Below are 20,182 nucleotides of genomic sequence, written 5' to 3' on the forward strand. Positions count from 1 at the left end.
GGAAAAACTGAGGTCTGGAGGACCCATGGATCATGTTCAAGGTACCCTGGTCACCACACACTAGAGCCCAGAGTGAAGCCAGGTCTGACTGCTCCCAGAGTGGGCCCCACCCCCACCTGCTCATTGTTTGGGTGACCCCTGGATGCCTGTGGTCAGAGGAGGCCTTGAAGTTTCTTCTCCACCCTCACTGAACACCAACCACATCCAGGGCCCCAGCCTGGGAGAGCTGAAAGACCCAAGGCCAAGGCTTAGCCAAGTGAAAACACTTTAATGGATTCGAGGTCCTGTCCATTTCCTGTTCTCTCTCTTCCTCTTCCCCACTTCTGGAACTCAGGATCCGACACAAAGATGGAGATGGGATGAGTCCCCGGCCACATGCATGGGACTGAAGGAGTAAGGGCCATCGTGCAAAATCCTCTTGTGGCCACCAGATCTCTCCAGGAAAAGCTGGGTAGCTGTCAAAGAGGCTACTTTCTGGGGTGCCAAGGGTGAGCCCCCCCTGCAGCCCACACCCTAGGTCCCTTCCTAGGAAGCTAGTGCTCAGAGAAGGGCAGAGGGGCAGCAGCATAATTCCCAGCCCAAGGTGCAGGCTGGGGCTCAGCCTTCACATGGGCCTCCTACACCCCCAGGGGCCAGAAATCCAGGCTGGGGTCAGTGGAGGGATGGTCCCAGGGCCCTAAGAATGGAGGGCTCAGGGGCCATGAGGCAGAGCCTGCAGCTGGCCCAAGCTTGCTCAGTGGCTTTACCTGATCAGTGTGGTTGGGCAGGAGGGGTCTCGGGGTCAGCAGGTAGTGGGATATGGTAAAGAGGGGACACAGGAGGAAAGAGCTTCCCAAGGGAAGGAAGTGAGGGCCAGGGAGGGAACAGAGCAAAGAGGGCAAGTGGGGGGCCAGAGGAGAGGAGGGAAGTGAGCAAGGAGCTTGGAAGGGACATGGGACAGCACGGGGTTGGGCAGGGTCTCTGTCCCCACCAGGGACTGAGGCGGGGGGGCAGTTCCTCTAGGTGGAGAACAGGCTCTTCCTGGTGCTGGTATACTGCAGGGAGGAGGAGAAGGGAGACACCTGGGGGATTCTGTTGGCTCTGAAGTTCAAAAGAAGCTAAGTGTGTTTTTGAGAATGAATGAATGAAGGGGTCATGAGCAGAAAGTGGGGTGCAAAGGGATTAGCAAGAGGGTGTCTGGTAACTGGAGACAGGGGACAACCCAGGCCTGGATGCCAGCCTGGGCTCTGGCAACAAAAGTGACAGAAGTCCTCTGGTCCCAGCCAGGTCAGTGCGGAGGCAGGCAGCCCTGTGCATCACCCTGCAGCCATATCTGTGCTGTGGACAGATAAGAACCAAAGGGGGGAGGGCGAGGAGGTGGGAGGGGAAGAGCCGACCTCAGGCCTGTCCATCCCGGCCACATCCCAGAACCTTCCTCCTGGGCCCTGGGCACCCCAGACCCCAACCCTTCCCTTCCCTTCCTGCCCCCACCCGAGGCACCAAGGAGTTACGGGCTTGGGAAAACTCACTCACTGAGGTCCTAGAGCTTCAGGGAGGTGACCCGGGGGATGTGGAAGAGCTGTGTCTCCTCGGAGCTGGTGGAGCTGCAGCATTGTCACAGGAGATGAGTGCGTGAGCCCCCAGGCCCAGGCCCTCAGCCCCGACACAGGAACAAGCCCAGAGCCCAGAAGAGCAGAGGGCCCCAAAGCTATGAACAGTGGGTGTGCTGCAGCAAGAAGCCTTCAGGGCAGACACAGGGAACAACTTTCTGGCCCCGGAGGCCCTCAGAGCATACGACTCCTCAGGGTTAGGCACAGGCTTCCCTGGCCTGGAGGGGTGTGTGTCTCAAGAAGTCGGGGTGGGGGCAGCAGGGGGTGGGGAAGGGCTCCTTCCTCAGCCCCTGGCCCCACCCCTAGTCCTAGCAGCCTCCTCACCTGAGGCGTTTCCGAATGGGACGGAAGTACTTGGAGGTCTTGACAGCAAAGACGATGCTGGGGATCAGGAAGAAGGTGCACCACCCCAGGCAGAACCAGAAGGCGTTCTGGGACAGAGGATGTGGGGTCAGCACGCTGTGCTGGGCAGCGGTGCTCTCCGGCACGGCTCGACACCCCCAGCACCCCACTGACTCAAAGAGGGGCGCGGGGACGTGACCTCAGGCCCGAGGGGAAGGACCGGGGTGTAGGCGCACGGTGCCCCTCCCTGGCGGCCTCCCCGTCCACGAGCCCTGAGAGCTGGGGCAGGGCGCTCACCCAGGGGTCAGCCACCATGTCACACAGGATCACACGGCCATTGTCCAGGGCTCCGGAGAGGGGCTGGCAGGTGGCAATGCGCTGAGTCACCTGCGGTGTCAACATGAGGCAGCTACATGCCGGCACACCCAGACCCACGGGTGTCCAGAGAGAGGCCGACAGGGACGCGGGACGGACAATGAGGACCCGCTGACGTCGGCCTGTCGCTCACCTCCTGCACTTCCCACCCCATTCACCAGCCTGTGTCAAGCCCCTGCTGGGTGCCCAGAGATGTTCCCCAAGTCACTCACACTGGAAGACAACACATGTGCACACACACAGTGCGCTGCACACGTTCATACCCACACACGCATACAGACACACTCAGGGCTAAGCAAGACCCTCAGCCCAGTGTGAGCGGCAGACTTCTTGCAGAAGCTGTGGTCAGCAAGGGCCCACGGAAGGAGGTGGACCCTGAGGGCTGCACCAGCCTCAGACAGGCTGGTGAGGGGACCAGCACGAGGGAGGGCAGGGGGCCGAGGACAGCGTGTCCTAGAGAGCGACGCTGGCCAGTCCCAGCCCGGCCATGCCCGGGCCTCAGAGAAGGGCTGTGGCAGAGGTTGGGGGAGGGCAGAACTCAGCATCCGGATGCCAGGTTTGGGAGTTTGGGCCCAGGGCACCCCCAGGGGCTCTAGGGGGCAGAGGAAGGGAAATAGATGGGAGCTTGCCTGAGGCCAGGAGGGTCTGCACACCCACTCACCTCCTCTCTCACCCAGGCCGTGTACTGGGAGAAGTAGCTCATTTCCCGCATCAGGAAACACTCACTTTCCTGCAAGGAAGAGAGGAGTCCTGGGCTGGTAAGAGTCCCAAGGCCAGCAGCCCTGTCCCCCATGCCTGGCACCATCAGGACAGGCTGAGCTGTCTTTCCTGGGAGCCCCCTGGTGAGGGAGCAGGGCTGGAGAATCCTAGGGTGTAAGGCCCCTGTGCCTTAAGCACTCAGCTCACCTCCAACTCTGAGGCTGCCCCCTGTCCCTGCCCCACACCCCTCACTCACATTCCTCAGGATATGGGTGGCCCGGGTTGGCAGCTCGCCTTTCAGGTAAGTGACTCTGTCCAGGACACCTATGATCTCTGACTGTGGGAGAGGAGAGAGGATCCGTCAGGGAATGGCCACTCATTCACTTGTCCATCCATTAACTCAACAAACGACACACAACACACTCAACTTGGGATGGGGGTGTTAGGCCCCAAGGACCCAGAGGCCATACATGGTGGTCCCCAGGGGTCTGCCCGCCCAGCCTCGTGTTCTCCCACCCTACCCTCCACCTCCACTCGGACAGATCAGAGCAGGCAAGGTTTCGAGTCAGCTGAACCCCCATGTCCTTCCTCCCGCTACTGCCCACCCGCCCCTCCTCAACCTCCCCAGCCCTCCCTGGCGGCCACCTGGAGATGTGGGGCAGAGGATGCCAGTGCCTGGACACTGAGGTTGAGTTTAGCCTGTGAAAGAGAGATCAGGGCTGGTTAGGGGAAGGAGGGATAGGAGGGAGGGTTCACAGCATGCCCCCTCCTCTTCCACGCCCCCTCCCTGCATCTCCTCTCCAGGTCCCCAGCAACCTGAGCATCCAGGACATACCACAAGGTTCTGCTGCGGGAGGACCTTCTCCTGATGGAGGTGTTGGAGCCCTCGGGCCTCCTCCTGCAGCTTCTGCCCCAGCGTAGCATTGCCCTGAGGGGAGGCAGATCAGAATGGCACTCTGCCCAGGCCAAGACAGCCTCTGCCAACATACCCTTCACCAAACTGCTCAACAAGACACACTGCAGGGCGTGGAAAGTGCTGGAATCAGAGGCTGGGCTCAGAGGCAGGAAGCTCGTGGGCCACATCTGGGTTTGGGGGCCTACCTGAGCCCAAGTTCCAAGTTCAGCCCTCCCTTGCTCTGCCCACCTTGGGGGAGCTGGGGAGGGCTGTCTGTGAGATGTCTCAAAGAGAACTTTTTAAACTCTCAATATTTATAAAGACAAAGTATTCTTTTTTCCAGTAGATTTTAAGCTTCTAGAGGCAACTGTAATGACCTCTGATCCCACTGTCCTCAGAACATCTGATCCTGCTGTTACAAGCCGTGTGCACCTAGTAATGCCTGCCCAGCTGTGTGATGTCAGACATCGGACAGCATCTGATTGGAGGTGGGGGATAATCTACTTTAGAGATGAAGGCCCAGAGATGTAGAAAGATTTGCCCAAGGCCCCACAGCCAATTGGTGGTAGAGTTTGAGTCAGAACTGATTCTACAAAACACCCTTCACCCCAGTGAGGGGCCCAGGGTCTCAGCCCTCGGTGGTGGGCCCTACAAAACTGACCCTTCATCCCAGTGAGGGGCCCAGGGTCTCAGCCCTCGGTGGTGGGCCCTACAAAACTGACCCTTCATCCCAGTGAGGGGCCCAGGGTCTCAGCCCTTGGTGGTGTGGCCCTCAATCCCCTGCCTTTGCCCTCATCCCATCCCCAATACATAAGAGACACGGGTTCAATCCCTGGGTCGGGAAGATCCCCTAGAGGATGGCATGGTAACCCACTCCAGTACTCTTGCCTGGAAAATTCCACAGAGGAGGAGCCTGGCAGGCTACAGTCCATGGGGTCACCAAGAATCGGACACGACTGAGCGACTTCACACACACACACACCTCCCCAGGTCAGGCACTCTGCCCAGCCCTCTCCCTGGCTTCTGTCTCCAGCCGGCCCAGCAGGGTCGCGGCTCCCTTCTCACTTGGGTCTGCGACAGTCCCTCCAGCTCCTGGGCCAGCTTCTCCAGGTCGCTATTCACCACTGGCTTCTGGATCTAGAGATAAGACAGGAGAGGCTGAGAAGGGATGAACCCCGGCTCCCCAACCCTAGAATTCCCATTATTTTCGAAAGTACCCACACCAGCTAAGTCTACTGTAACAACACATCAGTCACAATGGGTTTGACCTGAAATTGTGAAATATATGAGACATTTTCCATTAGAAAAGGGGGAAAAAAAAAAGTGAGGCACCCTCTGGTGTAACCCAACAGAGAGGCAACGTCCCACGAGCCTTTGTAACAGCAGTGGGTTCAGGACCATGGACAGAGACACCTGTGGTTGGGTGGGGGCGCATTCACTCCCCTCCCCAGCCCTGGGCGGGTCGGGGGTGGGGGTGGCACTCCGGGGCACAGGGTCTGGGGACATCCCCAACAGAAGAGGCCCCAGGGAAGTCAGGGAGAGCGGATGGCCCAGATGAGGTGAGACGGTACCCCACCCCACCTCCTCTGTAGGCTCCTCTGATCTACCAAGGTCTGCCCTGAGGTGCCCACTGCTGACCTCGACAAGGAAGCCAGGGTAGTGGATGTCCTCGAGCCCACTGCTCTGCAGGGCCTCCAGGTCCCGGCGGGCGGCGGGGCTCAGCAGGTCCAGATTCTGCACGTCCACTTTGAGCTTCTGCAACTCTTGCTGCAGTTTGACGGTGTACTGGGAGGGAGCGGGCAGGCTGGGGCCGTGCTCGGTGGCTGAGCCAGGACCCCAAAGCTGCCGTCCTAGGTGAGGAGCCCCTCAAGGCCCTCCTTCTGTATATCGAGGACACTGCCAGCCCCAGACAGGCTCCTTGCAGGTCTCCGCTCCCCACTCTCCCCATCCCCAACTCTAACTCACCCACCAAGACTCAACGCTCCTCCAGCACCTGTCTGGCTATGGGACAGCAACACAGACCTTCCAAGGTCACCCAGTAGAAACAGCTTCCTTAGCCCATCTTTATTATATCACCTTGTATTAAGGTCTTCATAGCATGCTATTTACTTACTTAACACATAGTATGCTATGTGCTTTGGGCTTCCCTGGTGACTCAGATAATAAGGAATCTGCCTGCAATGCAGGAGACCTAGGTTTAATCCCTGAATAGGGAAGATCCCCTGGAGAAGGGAATGGCTACCCACTTCAGTATTCTTGCCTGGAGAATTCCATGGACAGAGGAGCCTGGCAGGCTATAGGGTTGCAAAGAGTTGGGCATGGCTGAGCAACTAACACACACATGCTATGTGCTTTATTATATCACAAAGTATGCTATATACTTATGTGGGTACTTGTTTATTGCCATCAGCCCCATGAGAATGGCATCTTGTCTGCTCAACTCCATACCAAACCAGCAGTGTCCACAGCAGAGGTTCATATGTGACGGGTTCAGTACAAATTTCTTGAATGGGTAAAAATAAATGAATGAATGAATGGACACAACATTTCTAAGATTTGTTGTTGTTCAGTTGCTCAGTGGTGTCTGACTCTTTGCGACTCAGTGCTCACGGACTCCAGGCTTCCCTGTCCTTCACTATCTCCTGGAAGTTGCTCAAACTCATGTCCATTGAGTCGATGATGCCATCCAACCATCTCATCCTCTGTCACCCCCTTCTCTTCTTGCCCTCAATCTTTCCCAGCATCAGGGCCTTTTGCAATGAGTCGGCTCTTCGCATCAGGTGGCCAAATTATTTCTAAGATAGGGCAGTTTAAAAAGGGATTCGACATCTTCCAACCATTGCTGGGAGAGATTTAAAGGGCATGAAATTCATCCCCAAGTTTCACAGATGAGAAGCTGAAGCCAGGAGGAGCATCAGAGGATGCAGCTCAGCCTATCTCTCCCCATCCCCCACACTGCCTTCCTCAGGGGAGCAAAGGCCCATCCTCTCAGAGGCCAGAACCTTAGAGGTTTTAGGCATCAGTAACAGACAGGGACACGTGTCTCCAGATGGGCAGAGCCCTCCTGGGGCCCGGGAAGGCACACCTTGTCTTACTTATCTCTGCATCATCAGCTCACTATTACCTCCTTTGAGGACAAGTTCTGCTAAGGTCATATTTGGAATGTTGTCAGATGGCCCCCGAGGACTGCTCAGGCCCTCTGGACCTGCAGCTCTTCTATAACTTGGACCCCTTCCCTGGACCAGGGCTGAGAGCGCCCCTTCCTTCCAGTCAGAGGCGCGCAGGGCCTCGTCTCAGCGCCCAGGCCCCTCACAGAAGCCCTCCCTGGCCAGCTTTCAGCCTGCGGCCTCCCACCAGGACACAGTCTGCTCAGACGACCTCCCATCTGATTAGAGATGCTGAGGGAAGAGGTGGCGACAGTGGGAGGGAAACTGCCCCAGGTTATACAGTTTAAGACATGGAGTTGGGACTGAAAATCTGGACCACTTGGCTATGCTATGCTGTGGGCTAGGAATGGATGGTGAATTCAAAAGGAGTTGGAAGGGGACTTCCCTGGCAGTCCAGTGATCAAGACTCTGCACTCCCCATGCAGGGGGCACAGGTGTGATCCCTGGTTGAGGAACTAAGATCCCGCATGCCCCCTAGTATTGCCTAAAAATAAATGCATAAAAATAAAGCAACCACAACGAAAATGCCATGAAAAAAAAGGCGGGGGGGGGGGCAGAAAATGCAAGTAGATACTTAAATAAATATTTTTTAAAAAGGAGTTGGAAGGATTCTGAAGAGGATGCAGAACCAGGAGTTAGCATCTTAGGAGGAGTGGAGGGAGGACAGGAGGGGAATTTTTACAGCCTCTGTGCACCCTTGGGAGAATCACATTCACAAAGCATGTCTCCTCTCATGAAGTAGATTTTCCTTCTCTTTGTTCTAGAACTGTCTCTTTCCAGTGTGAATAAGTTTCTCCAGTTCTACACACCACGTTCTGGCAAAGTCCAATGGTTAGGGAGCAGGCTGGTGGGGGGTCAAATCCTGACATCACCTATGGGCTCTGTGAGCTCAGGAGGGGGCTTGTGGGGAGCCCTGCTCTAGCGGGACCCAAGGTCATCACCACCATTTTCACTGTCACACCCCCCCCACCCTCCCCACTCCCAACTGGAGCATCGCAGCCAATGCCTGTCCCGGGTCGGGACACACACCGGAGTCCTCTGCCTCACTGTCACCACCCTGTCGGCGTTCAGTCTTCCTGGGAGCACAGCTCTCTGAGCTGATCACAGCCTCCAGGCACTCATGCACCCACCCACACACTCTGGAGCCCACGCCTTCCCTGGGCTCTAGCCCTGGGCCATGCCCTGAGCTTGCACCTGGCTCTTCTGCCCCAGAGGCACCTCCATCGCTCTTGCGGACTTCTCAGGTTGAAGGAGAAGTTTCCTCCATAAAGGCAGGACCAAAAGAGAGGGGACCTGTAGGAGAGGGGGTCCCACTGTGTTCCAGAAGGTTGTCTCACCTGGCTGATATCCAGGTGCTTCTCCAGGTCATAGGAGTCATTGAGCTGCAGGACAGTCCAGAGTGCGGCCCCTTGCTTGCACTGCCTGGGGATGGACATGGGAGGCGAGAGAAGGGAGGGCAGGTGAGTCATCCTAACGGGACACCCACCTTGGTGCCTCCTCACACCCCACCCCCAGCCCAGGCTGCCCACTCACTCATAGGCCAGGAGGATGCTGAGGTTCCTCTTCAGGCCAAGAAGTTGAGACAAGTTCATGGACGGTGGCAAGTTCCCTGGAGTGTCTACAAACTGGGGATGGGGCAGAAGGGAATGGGCTTGGAGCAGGGAGTAGGGGACAGGGCCGCCCCAGCTTCCCAGGGCCTGGTCCCCTGCCGCCCTGGCACAGCAGAGACCACACCCCTATGACTTCAGCCCACACCTGCCTCTATCTCCAGTCACTCTTGGGCCCTAAATCCTGGCAGGGACTCCCTTCAGGAATCTCTAGGTGGGTGGCCAGCCTGCTCTTTGGCAGAGGATCTGGGCCAGCATCTCAGCTCACTTGCTCAGTGCAATGGGGAACTGGGATCCCCAGTTCCCAGACTTAGTGTTAGGAAACAGAGGGGCTCATGCCTGGGTGCCATCCCTCGCGGCCCCTGCCTGGGGCCTGGGCAGCCGCCCCGGGACTCCCCGGCTCTTACTCCTTATTTACTGGTGAATTTCCACCTCTCTTCTTAGCCGTCTCCATCATTCTTCCTGTCCCTTTCGCCCTCTGGCCCCCTCTGGCTCCAAACTTCCTTCTGAACCTCCAGCTCTACCCACGTCTCTCTCCATGTCCCTCTGGGCCCGAGGGCTAGGTAAGCCCACCTCGTACAGCTCTCCGCTCTCCCAGCTCTGGCACACCAGCGTCTGCACGTTGCCGCCCACCAAGAAGGTGGAGAAGACGAGGAGGATGAGGGGCACAGCCAAGAGGAAGCTGAAGCCCACGCCCCTGAGGAAGGTGGGGGACACGGTTGAGACGGGCGGAGCGGGGAGGATGCCCTGGACCGTGCTCTCCATCCCCATTCTGCCTCCCGGGGCCGCCTTGGTCAGTGAGCCGGCCCCAGGGCAGAGCCCTCTGGGGAGAGGACCTCACAGGACGCGGCCTCCAGGGCAGCAGGAAGGACTCAGAACTGGTGACTGCCCCACCTCATCCCACCCCATCCCCACTCCATGCCCTGGCTGGCAGCCTAGAGGAGAGGGCAGCTGTTTTGCTCAAAGAGCCAGGGCTTCAGGATGAGGGGGACACATGTATACCTACGGCTGATTCATGTTGATGTATGGCAAAAAACATCACAGTACTGTAATTATCCTCCAATTAAAATAAATTAGTTAATTTTTTAGAAAAAGAGCCAGGGCTGCTGGTCTCTGGGCCGAGGGCACTTGCAGGTGGCCGGTTCCTGGCTCAGCCTCAACATGGCTACCTGGCATGGCCAGCCAGGACTCACCCACAGCTCACCAGCAGAGGCAGCCACCTACAGCATCTAAGTAGGGCCCCTACACCATCCAGAGCTTCTTTACAAGGTAGGAATGGCTCCACGCCAGGGTCTAAAGCTTGGGGAGTGAAACGCGGGCTGGGTTTCACTCACCCCTTGGGCCAGGCCCCTTTATGCAGTGCCCAGCCTGCAAAACTGAATGTGGCAGCCCTGGCCTTAGAGATGATCTAGTTCAGGGATGGCAAACAGATTCTACCTCTGGTGCCACCTGCTAATGGCTGGACACTGGGTAAAGAAGGATTCTGAGGCTCAGAGAGAAAAGTGCCCATTGATTATTATAGTTAGTAAAGTTGCCATTTCCTTCTCCAGGGGATCCTCCCAACCCAGGGATAGGACCCTCATCTCCTGCATTGGCAGGCAGACTCTTTACTGCTGCATCACCATTATTCACCTGGGCTCAGAGAGAAAGGCACCCATCATTTACTGTAGTTGCCACCAGTGGGGAAGGGGAAGTGCTTCTTCTTTGCCATGCCTGCTGTAGGCCAACCCTTTTATACAAAGGACACTGAGGCCCAGTTGGGTTATAATTCACCCAGGGCCATGCAGCAAGTTTGTCCAGAGCCAGACCAGAGCTCAGTCTCTTGATCCCCGGGACCGGCTCCTGTAGTCACACTAGGAGCATGAGAAGAATGTGCCAGCCCGGTGGGCAGAGACACTTCCCCTCTCCCCCAGCCCTTCTTACACCATGAGGAAGCGGGCTCCGGCTTCACCCTTGGCTTCCGAGTGGCTGGGGTCCTCTCTGGCAGATAGCCCCCAGATGCCCAGATTGAGGCCCAGCAGGTTACAGACCACCACGAGCAGGATCACCGAGCATAGCACGCAACCAGCAATCCACCTGCCGAGGAGGAGGTGGGCGTCAGGGAAACAGGCTGGGGCTGACCGAGGGCCTGCTGGCTGGGGGAGGCGCCTAACCCCGAGGCTGGAGCTTTGTAAGTGACTGCCTGTAGGGTCCTCAGGCTCAGACCCCCAGGGCGCACAGCGAGGTGGGGGGGGGGGCATGGGGGCCCAATGAGTAAGGGGTCTTGGCTTAAATGGAGGCAGGGACTTAGTACAAGGAGGGCTGACTAGGGCTGGAAGCTGGGCCCAGGGTGGCTGAGAGGCTGAACCATCCACCCCCTCCGCCTCGCAGGTTTCCAGACACCTGTATCTCTCATATCTCTGCACTTCCTCCAGGAAGGGGCGGCTGCTCTCTTCGACCTCTTCCAGGGCCTGGCTCCAGCGAGAAGCTGCCTCCCAGACTGGGAACGCTTCTCCCATTGTGTTTAGCCCTCTGGGCTGCTCAGCTACCACCTTCTTCAGCTCTGCCCAAAGCAGCAGGGGCTTAAGGGATGGGGAAGATCCCCCCGGGGCCCAGGAAGGAGACAGACAGACAGGAGGAACATCCGGGATGCATATGGATGATCCAGCGGGCCTGCCCAACCCAGAGGGCAGCCTCCAGCCTCCCCCACCCCACTGTCCTGCTCCTTTCTCAACAAGCTTCTTTGGTAGGGGTGGGGTGGCGGGCATTCTGGACAGCCTGCCTGGCCCCTGGGCAGGCCCTCACCTCTGACCATGTCAGCCGTCTGCAAGGCAGCCAGGATTGGGAGGGCGTTGAAGGTGGTGTTCTCCTGCCGGAACCAAACGAGGCTGTGCCTCCTGCTTTCCACCCGGGGGGCCCAGCTTGGGGGACCCTTGTTTCACCAGGTCCGGAGGGAGAGCATCCCTCCATGGTGCTTTCAGGGGACTGGGCTTCCTTTTGCTCTCTTGGTCCTTCTCCCCTCCCTTGGCCCAGGCTGACTCAACTCCCCCAAACATGGCTCCTTTCTCTCTCCACCCGCATGCCCGGTCTGTTGCAGTAGACTCCAGTGTCTCATCTCTCCCAGCCATTCTGCACAGGACCCTCTGTTTCCCTCAAGTCCAGCTCCGGGCTATTCTTCCAGCCTCCAGTTCCACTTCCTTCCTCCTGGAATAGTTTGCTCTAGTCACCCAGCACAACTGACTCACCAGTTCCCCTGGCATTTTCCAGGCCCTGGGTCACCGGTGCTGACTCACCCTGCACCCTCCCCCCACAGCCAGTCTCCACCCAGGAGAACCTGCCTGTTTTCTGGGGCTCAGGGTGTGAGCTCGCTCCCTAGCCATCCCCAGCCCACACCTCATGAGGATCCTAGCCCTTCCTTCTGAACTCCAGGCCTACCTCCCCCACCAGACTGTGCATGCAAGGACCAGCATCATGAGCCTCCAATCCAGAGTGCCATGTGGGAGGTGAGGCCTAATTGGACCCAAGCCTGAGGTTCAACTGGGCTCCCACCCCAAAAGAGAAGAACTGAGGTCCCTCACTTTTGAGTTCCCAGGCAGGCGGGAGAGAAGGCAGGTAGACCAGGGCAGGCACTCACCTCCCAGACCATGCTGTAGAAGTTGGCCTCTGGGACGTCTTTCAGCCGATGTAGGACATGGCCCACGGAGGGCACCTGAAACGGTTTTTGAGAGGGGGTTGTTATGACAGAGTCCATGAAGAAGCCTGGGAGGGGTCCCTGGGGAAGGACGGGGGCAGAGGCCTCTCAATACTGTGTCCTCACGTACACGATGGGGACCACCACAGCCCCGACAGCCCTGGGTGAAAACTCAAGAAGCTAAGTCAGGACTTCCCTGATGGTCCAGTGGTTAGGAATCCACCGCCAATGCAGGGGACATGGGTTCGACCCCTGATCTGGGAAGATCCCACATGCTGTGGGCCACTAAGCCCATGCATGCTCCACAACAGGAGAAGCCACTGCAGCGAGAAGCCTGTGCACCACAGCCGGAGAGCAGCCCTCTCGCCACAACTAGAGAAGAGCCAGAGCAGAAACGAAGACCCAGCACAGCCAAGAATAAAAAAATAAGCAAACAAAGAAGAAGTTAAGTCATGTGAGGCTTACGGCACAAGCCTGGTACAGGGTGACGGCCACTAACCCCAGGTGTGTGGAGAAAAGAGGGGCAGCTGGGGAAAGGGATCGGGTGTTCGCTTCAGAGGACACCCGGAACACAGGTTGCCCAGGGATGTCTGCAGCCGCGGGCAGAGCAGCCCCCTTCGCCCTAAGAGGACTCAGTCCTGGGCCAGCACCTGGCTGAAGTCTGCTCCCAGCTCCAGGGTGTGGCTTTTGTTCAGGGCCCCTGCGCAGCCCTGGCAGTGGGGCTCCTGCAGGAGTGCCAGGAGGCGCTGCCGGTGCCCGTGGAGAGCCGGCGCCAGGGCGTCCTGCCCCTCCTGCAGCTCCGCAGAGGTGGTGTTCAGGCCTCGGAGGTGGTCCACGGAGACCTGCAGGGCTGAGAGACCCACATCCAGACTGAGGGGCCTCTGCTGCTACCAGCATCCTCAGAGGCCTTGGGGGAAGTCAGAGCAACCCAAGGGGCCTGGTGGTCCTCGGTCTCTGTAGTTGTAACGGAAGCGGCCCCAGGGCACAGCCAGGTGTGGACAGAGAGTCCAGAAAGGCAGGGGTGGGCCCCACTGAGGTGGCAGGAGAAATGTGGGGCCGGGCCCCCAGAGACACTCACCCTGGCCCAGGCTGAGCACTGAGGCCAGCGCCTCATACACGGTGCTCTTGAGCTGGGAGTGCATCGCCTTCCCGATGCTGCTGCCGACACCTGGAGAGCACAGGGCAGTCTGCAGGGCGGCCCCGGGCCCCCCCACCCTCCCCCCGCCTCCCCTTGGCCTCTCGGGGTGCTCCGCAGTGGAGTGAGTGCCACGCCGCCTGGCTGGGCCCGATCCCCACCTCCTCAAGGGCGTGAATGAGGGGATGAGAGGCCCCCACGGCAGAACCCAGCCCAAATCCTCACCATTCAGTTCCTCCAAGACTTGCTCCTGAGGAAGGGAAAACTGCTCTGCCACAGCCTGCAGCTCCTAGGCAAACACAGGGCCGGAGGCTGCTCTTCCCCCATCACGGAACAACCCGGCTCCCATGCCTTCCCCGGCCCGTCCTGCCCACCATCCCCGCACCTGGGCGTCCATCCTGAGAATAGCAAGAGTGTGGTTATGAACGCGACTCCCCAGCAGGGGGCAGTCAGGTGCACGCTGGAAGAGGCACCCTTTCTAATGTGCGGGCTAAGCAGGAATTTGCAGGCCCCACCCTGCTCGGTCCCGTCCACCCGGGGGGCGTGTGGGGGTGAGGGGCTACTCGGTGCTCACCTGGGGGACCTCGGAAACCAGGCCCCGGAGGCTGAGCAGAGCCTCCGGCACAGCCGCGGCACTGGGGCCCATCTGCTTGTGCATGTGCTGGTTGGTGACAAAGGCAGTGACCACACCGATCCTGCGGGGGTGGGGGAGAGGGAGGGGGGCTGCTGGCTGGATGCCCACGGCGCCTCGGGCCTTGGCCCACGCCTCCCGCCTGACCTGGGCGCCCCTCACAGCAGCACGAGGGTGGTCAGCAGCAGGAAGGTCATGAGGACACCACGCTCGCAGGCCATCGTCTTGTGCTCCATCTTCACTCGACCCCCGCAGCGCCGGCGGCAGCGCAAACAGCAGAAGCAGAGCCCGGCGGTGGGCATCGCCAGCAGGTAGAGGCCGGCGATCACGGCGCACACCACGTAGCCCGCCTGGTACCGCAACACCTGGGCCGGCGGAAGGCATGAGGGGCTGTGCCGACCCTCCCTCCCAGCCCTCTGCCGCCTGACATCAGAAGGTGGCGGGGGGGGGGCGGCAGGGGCACCTTGCCCACATCTCCTATCTCCTTATGAGGGGCACCGTGTCCTTATTGTTATTTGTTGTTGTTCAGTCGCTAAGTCATGTCTGACTCTCTGTGACCCCATGGACGGTAGCCCGCCAGGCTTCTCTGTCCATGGGATTTACCAGGGAAGAATACTGGTGTGGTTTGCCATTTCCTTCTCCAGGGGATCTTCCCGAGCCAAGAATCAAACCTGCGTCTCCTGCATCGGCAGGCAGGTTCTTTACCACTGAGCCACCTGGGGAAGCCCCATATTGTTATTTACTACCTTACAAATATGGGAAGGGAAGTCCGGGGAGTTGGGGCTCCCGGTCCCAGGTGGCGCTAGTGGTAAAGAACTCACCTCCCAATGCGGGAGTCATAAGAGACGCTGGTTCGATCCCTGGGTCGGGAAGATCCCCTGGAGGAGGGCGTGGCAACCCACTGGAGAATGCCGTGGACGGAAGAGCCTGGTAGACTACAGCCCACAGGGTCTCAGAGTTGGACATAACTGAAGCAACTCAGCGCGCAGGCACGCCAACCCCACAGCCACTTAAGGGCAGAGCTGTGGTTTGCAATCAGGTCCGCGGACCGCTCGCAGAAGCGAGGAAGTGGTGCCTGAAGCCCACCCCGGGGGTCACCAGCCAGGTGGGCTCAGCTGAGAAGGGCTGTCTCCTCCTGCCCCAGACGCTCACACCTGAACGCCCTCCCGCAAGCCGCCTCCACGCTCACCTCATCCACCTTCACAGAGGCCGGCTCATTCAGCAGGGTCTTTATGAGCTCTGGGGAAAGAGTAGGCTGAGTCGGGGCAGCGACCTGCCTGTGTCCACCCCCACTGCCAGGCTAACCCTCTCCGGAGGGGGTCCTCCCATCACCCGGCACCCTCGGGGAAGGCGGTGTCACCACAGGCCAGTGCCCACCTACCCTGGCCTCCGCACGGCTGCAGGAGGGTATGTCTGAGGGCAGGCCTGGCCCACCCCTCCCTCTGGGCCCCCAGGTAGGAGAGCAGGAGGAAAGCTGGTTAAGAGCAGAGAAGGGGCCTGGTCTAGCAGCCCTCCCCGCTAAGAGTCAGGGACAGGCTGTGGGTTGAGGCGGGGGTCTGGCCGGCCCTCCTGGTCCTTGCAAGCTCCCCACCCCACGACACCAGTCTCAGAGAAGACCTCAGTCGGCTCTTTGAGAACTTTGAATGTATCTTCCTCTACTTCAGGGCTGAGAAAGGGAGGCTCAGAGAGGAACAGGGGCTCGCCCCAGGTCACTCAGGAAGGTGATGCTCTGGGAGCTTCTGGGGAGGAAGGTGGGGGTGGGGAGAGCTGGGGACCCTGCCCGCCAAGTGGCTGCCGGGGGTGGGCGCGCCCCGCGGTGGGCAGGCGGTTAAGGTGAGGCTGGGGACCCCAACGCGTCCAGGCTCGTCGGGGCAGGGGCGCACTCACCCGCGGGGAAGGGGTTGAGCTGCACCACGGAGAGGAAGCTGCGCACGGTGCCGTACAGGGAGTCCAGGGGGCCCGGGGCGCGGGCGCGAGGGGCCAGCCAGCGGGCCCTGGCCGCCGGGGCGAAAGCCAGGCGCTCCGCGGGGCCGAGCGCCCTGCAGCCCGCCGCGCCCGCCCCCGGGAGGGTCAGGACCACCCCCAGGCCCAGGCCCAGGAGGGCCGCCAGGAGGTCGGGCGCGCGCACCATGGGGTCGGCCGGTAGGCTGCGGGTGGGCGGACGGGGTTCAGGGAGCCGAGAGTGCCAGCGGCGCGCGGGGCAGGCCGCGCATCCTTCGCCCTTCTCCGTCCCGCCGCTCTCCGCTCTCCAAACCTGCCCGACAGGTTTGGGCTACCTGGGCACCCGCCCGAGCGCGGCCGGGCCAGGGGTGGAGGCCTGGGCTGGGGGTGGGGTGGGGTGGGGGCAGGGCCTGCTCCGGACCCGCCCCTAGCCGCCCCGGGTGGGAGCCTGGGTGCCCTCTGCCCTCGCCACACGCTCTTGGGAGGACTTAGCCTCCGAGCTGAGTGGGGGCGCGCACGTCAGTACCTCTGGATTCTGGAGGATGGCCCAATTTCAACGGTTATATTCAGTGCCCAGACTCAGAAGCCAAATTTGGAGCCTGGGAAAACAGCCATCAGGTGAAGGCCTGCAAGGGGCGGCAAGCCCAGCCACCCGGGCCCAGGAGCCAGGTTCCTCTCTCAGCTCCCCCTCGGGCCTGTTCTGTTGGCTCCAGCCATGCCTGCGCCCAGGCCAGGTCAGTCCAGAGCAGAGAGGCCACCAGGCTTTGTCCAGGGAGGCTCTCTGACGAGTCACTCAGATGGGTACAATCCCTTGGGAGGGTGAATCCTGGCAAAGGTGTGCCCTTTAGCCCAGCAATGCCCCATCCAGTCATCGCCTGAAAGAACTGTCAAGAATATGCCCAGAGATGTGTCTGCACAAGCTTCTGCTTTGTCAGTGGCTGTGAGCCCAGTACGCAGAGGGTGCCCACAGCTGAGCAGGTTGGAGGAAATATTTGCTAAATGGATGGATGTTCCTGGCAGCATTATTCACAATCCCGGAAACAGCCCTGATGGCACCATCACTGGGTGGTGGAGAAACTGGCAAAATGAGCATCTCACACAGTGGGCTGTCAATAAAGAAAATGATGCGGAAATGGCTCTTTTGAAAGATGCTCAGTGTCTTAACAAGTGTGAGTAGCTGATGACAAATAGCTGGGTACCTGGAGTGAAGGCATAAAACCATGATCATCTCCAGGTGGAACCTCGGGCAATTTCTAATTCTCTTCTGCTCACCTGCACTTACTAATGTGTGTGCAACAAACGTGCATTACTCATGTTCAAAGAAGTATGAGAAGTTTGTGAGTGGCCATGGCAGCCACCATGGAGCCCTGGAAAGAGAGGATGCACCTGTCCGTGGGACTCCCCAGCTCAGGCTTGGTTTGTGGTGTGTGTGAGGGGAATAGGGGTTTGGGCTGCTCACGGGGGTCTGTGGTGGAGAAGTGACTCAAATTTTATTTTTTTTCTTTTAAAAAATATTTATATACTTGGCCATGCCAGGTCTTAGTTGCAGCATTCGGGATCTTCCTTCTTTGCTGCAGCATGTGGGATCTAGTTCCCTGATTGGGCTCACAGTCTTAGCCACTGGGCCTCCAGGCAAGTCCCCTGAAGTGCCTTAAGCTTAAGCCACGGCTGGGCCTGCAGCAGAACCCCAACTAGACCCATTGCTATCCCTGCAGAGCTGGGGGCTAAGAGGTGCAGTTGTGGAAAGAATAGTCTAGTTAATAACAGGGTGCAGACAGGAAATGGAACCTCATCAAAGGGTGACTCAGAGATGAGGATCAGGGCTACTCGGGGAATGGACTGGGGTGCCCTAGCTCCTTGGGTCTGGAAGGAGGGGTGTCCAGGGCCAGCACTGACCCCTGGAGCCTAATTGCAGCTGCGAAGGGAGACCTCTGACTGCTCCGCCCTGTAACTGTGTCGAGAAACTAAATGCAGGCTGTGCTCACCCTTCCCATCTGACTCACCTGAGCTTCACACCTGAGCTGGGGACACCAAGGCTGCCATCAGGAAGGGCTGGTCCCCCCAGAGCCTGCCTGCTCACCCTCACTCTCCTCCTCCAATGTGAGCTGCTAGAAGGAGTGACTTCCCTGGCCGTCACTTTCTAACTTGAGTCCTGCCGCCAGTAGGATGGAAATAACCCCTTCCCGGCTTGGTATAACCCACCTGTGCAATTTTGGTAACTGCCATTTAGGCTTTTCTGCGTGCTTTGACTTGGGTGCACCAGCAGCAGGGAAGCTGAGGTCCTAACCACCTGGGGAGGAGCAGAAACCCTTGGGGCTTTGGGAAATTAGCAGCCCAGACCCCCATGTCCTGGCTCCCCACCCACCCCTCTCCTAACAATTATTAAACTAAGTTTCCTGTGTCTCTAACAAAAACACTGCACTTTGAAGATAAGAGTCTTCCCAGTTGGGACTTCCTTCTTGGTCTAGTGGCTAAGACTCCGTGTTCCCAGTGCAGGGGGCCCAGGGTTTGATCCCTGATTGGGGAACTAGATCCCGCAGGGCTCACCTAAGACCCATTGCAGCCAAATAAATCAATAAAAATTAAAAAAAAAAAAAAGTTTCCCCAAGAAAAAGCAAAACATACCAAGCCTCCTTTTTAGGGTACGGCGAGGAGGGTTGATTAAGATACTGAATTTGCCTGTTTGACAGGTGAACCAAGTGAGGCTCGGAAGCAGGAGGGACTGGGCCAAGGCAGTGGCCAAGCCACGAGTCTCCCTCCTGAGCCAGGTCCTGATGAAGCAATCTAAACAACCTATCGTCAGACCGGCTGGTGGCCCGAGTCTCCTCCCCTCCCCCAGGCCCACCAAGGAGAGCAGGTCAGGCTCAGGGGGTCAGCCCTGGGTGCTGGGCAGAGGAGGAGAGGAAATTGCTGCTATAATTGAATTCCTAGGAGGAGCAGACCAAGCAGGCTGTGTGGGGGCTGGGCCTCTGGGCCCCAGGGTTACCCCTGCAGCAGCCTCTAAGGCTGTGGAGCTGGCAGGCGGGGGCTGCAGGGCTTCTAGAATCAGGAAGCGGGTCCAAAGGAGGTTCTGTCCTGCCACCCCTTGTAGTCACACCTTTCTGGGCACACCTGCATGCCCCGTCCTCCTGCTATCCCTGGGACCCTCTCCCATCCATGGAGATTCCTTCGTTGATCTGGGATCGACTGACCCTCATTACCTTGGGAATATTTCCAGAGCCACTTCCCTACACTTGACCTCACACATCGTCAGAAGTTGATCGTTCCCAAATCTCACAGGCCTTGAGGTTGGGGAGGGGAATGTGGAGGTGGAGACCTGAGCGGGCTGTAAAGGGGACCTTTGCCATGATTCACAAAGCAGCTGGGCCCAAGGACACCAGGGGGCCCTCTGGCTGCCTCATGCCGCCTGCCCTGGAGACGGAGAGGGAGAGAAATGCCCAGCGAGGAAGCAGCAGACAGAGCGGGTTCCCCCTCCTTCCCGCCTCTGGGGTCTGTCTGCTGCCCTGGGTTGCTGCTGTCTGTGCTCGGTCATGTCCCCCTCTCTGCAACCCCGTGGTTGCCCGCCGGGCTCCTCCGTCCGTGGGGTTTCCCAGGTGCAAACACTGGAGTGGGTGGCCATTTCCTCCTCCAGGGGATTGTCCCGACCCAGGGATGGAACCTGCGTCTCCTGCACGGCAGGCGGGTTCTTTACCGCCGAGTCGAATGGGTTGTAAATCATCCCAGGGGCAGATCAGCAAGGTCAGAGCACAACACTGCCTCAGTCAACCCTCTTTTGATGGCAAGAATCAGAGATGCACTTAGAGATTTTAAAAGTGAGCATTTATTATAGGGACACAGGGCATTTGAGGAGCCCACGCATGGGAAGTGGAGCTGGGCCTCAGGAGGGCTGGGGGCCGAAACAGGAAGCCACTGAGTGCTCCTGCTCTGTCTCTGGTCAGGGACCTCCCCCACTGCACACTGGCCAGGGATCAGACCCACAGGACAGAGAAGGCTGTCCTGCCAGCCCAAGGCTACCTGTTCTCCCAGATCTGCTGGTGCCAGAGACCAAAGAACCACAAGCCACATCCTGAACTCAAGCAGTGAGGCAGTGACGGTGCCAACCTGAAACAGCCTCCCCCAGGCCACCGTGGT

The 20,182-nt window shown here is 59.0% G+C and overlaps 1 protein-coding gene across 6 annotated transcripts; it reads right to left on the reverse strand.

Moving 5' to 3' along the window:
* Positions 1-248: 248 nt before the first annotated feature.
* PROM2 (prominin 2) lies at positions 249-16,386 on the reverse strand. Of its 6 annotated transcripts, none has more exons than XM_043918736.1 (24): positions 15,998-16,384; positions 15,300-15,349; positions 14,273-14,475; positions 14,054-14,174; positions 13,705-13,768; positions 13,423-13,512; positions 12,995-13,194; positions 12,288-12,362; positions 11,459-11,522; positions 11,057-11,216; positions 10,598-10,750; positions 9,248-9,371; positions 8,601-8,692; positions 8,405-8,489; positions 5,539-5,685; positions 4,966-5,037; positions 3,841-3,933; positions 3,651-3,704; positions 3,262-3,342; positions 2,968-3,036; positions 2,229-2,318; positions 1,914-2,020; positions 1,513-1,583; positions 249-1,312 (listed from the first exon to the last, which is right to left on the reverse strand). In XM_043918736.1, exons 1-23 carry the CDS (start codon positions 16,239-16,241, stop codon positions 1,520-1,522), a joined length of 2,502 nt encoding a protein of 833 aa, XP_043774671.1. In that variant the 5' UTR covers positions 16,242-16,384; the 3' UTR covers positions 249-1,312; positions 1,513-1,519. The 6 variants fall into 6 exon arrangements, 5 of the variants coding, with proteins under 5 accessions (XP_043774671.1, XP_043774669.1, XP_043774672.1 ...); XM_043918734.1 differs by having other exon boundaries at positions 249-1,317; XM_043918737.1 differs by having other exon boundaries at positions 1,509-1,583.
* Between the last annotated feature and the right edge of the window lie 3,796 nt (positions 16,387-20,182).

The sequence above is a fragment of the Cervus elaphus genome, chromosome 11 (assembly GCF_910594005.1).
Source record: "Cervus elaphus chromosome 11, mCerEla1.1, whole genome shotgun sequence".
NCBI lineage: Eukaryota > Metazoa > Chordata > Mammalia > Artiodactyla > Cervidae > Cervus > Cervus elaphus.

Coding starts and splice junctions, on each gene's coding strand:
- PROM2 (XM_043918736.1), bottom strand. CDS start 16,241: ATGGTGCGCGCGCCCGACCTCCTGGCGGCCCTCCTGGGCCTGGGCCTG. Junction 13,195..13,422: donor AGTGCTCAGCCTGGGCCAGG/GTGAGTGTCTCT, acceptor TGGGTCTCTCAG/CCCTGCAGGTCTCCGTGGAC. Junction 2,021..2,228: donor ACATGGTGGCTGACCCCTGG/GTGAGCGCCCTG, acceptor CCTCTGTCCCAG/AACGCCTTCTGGTTCTGCCT.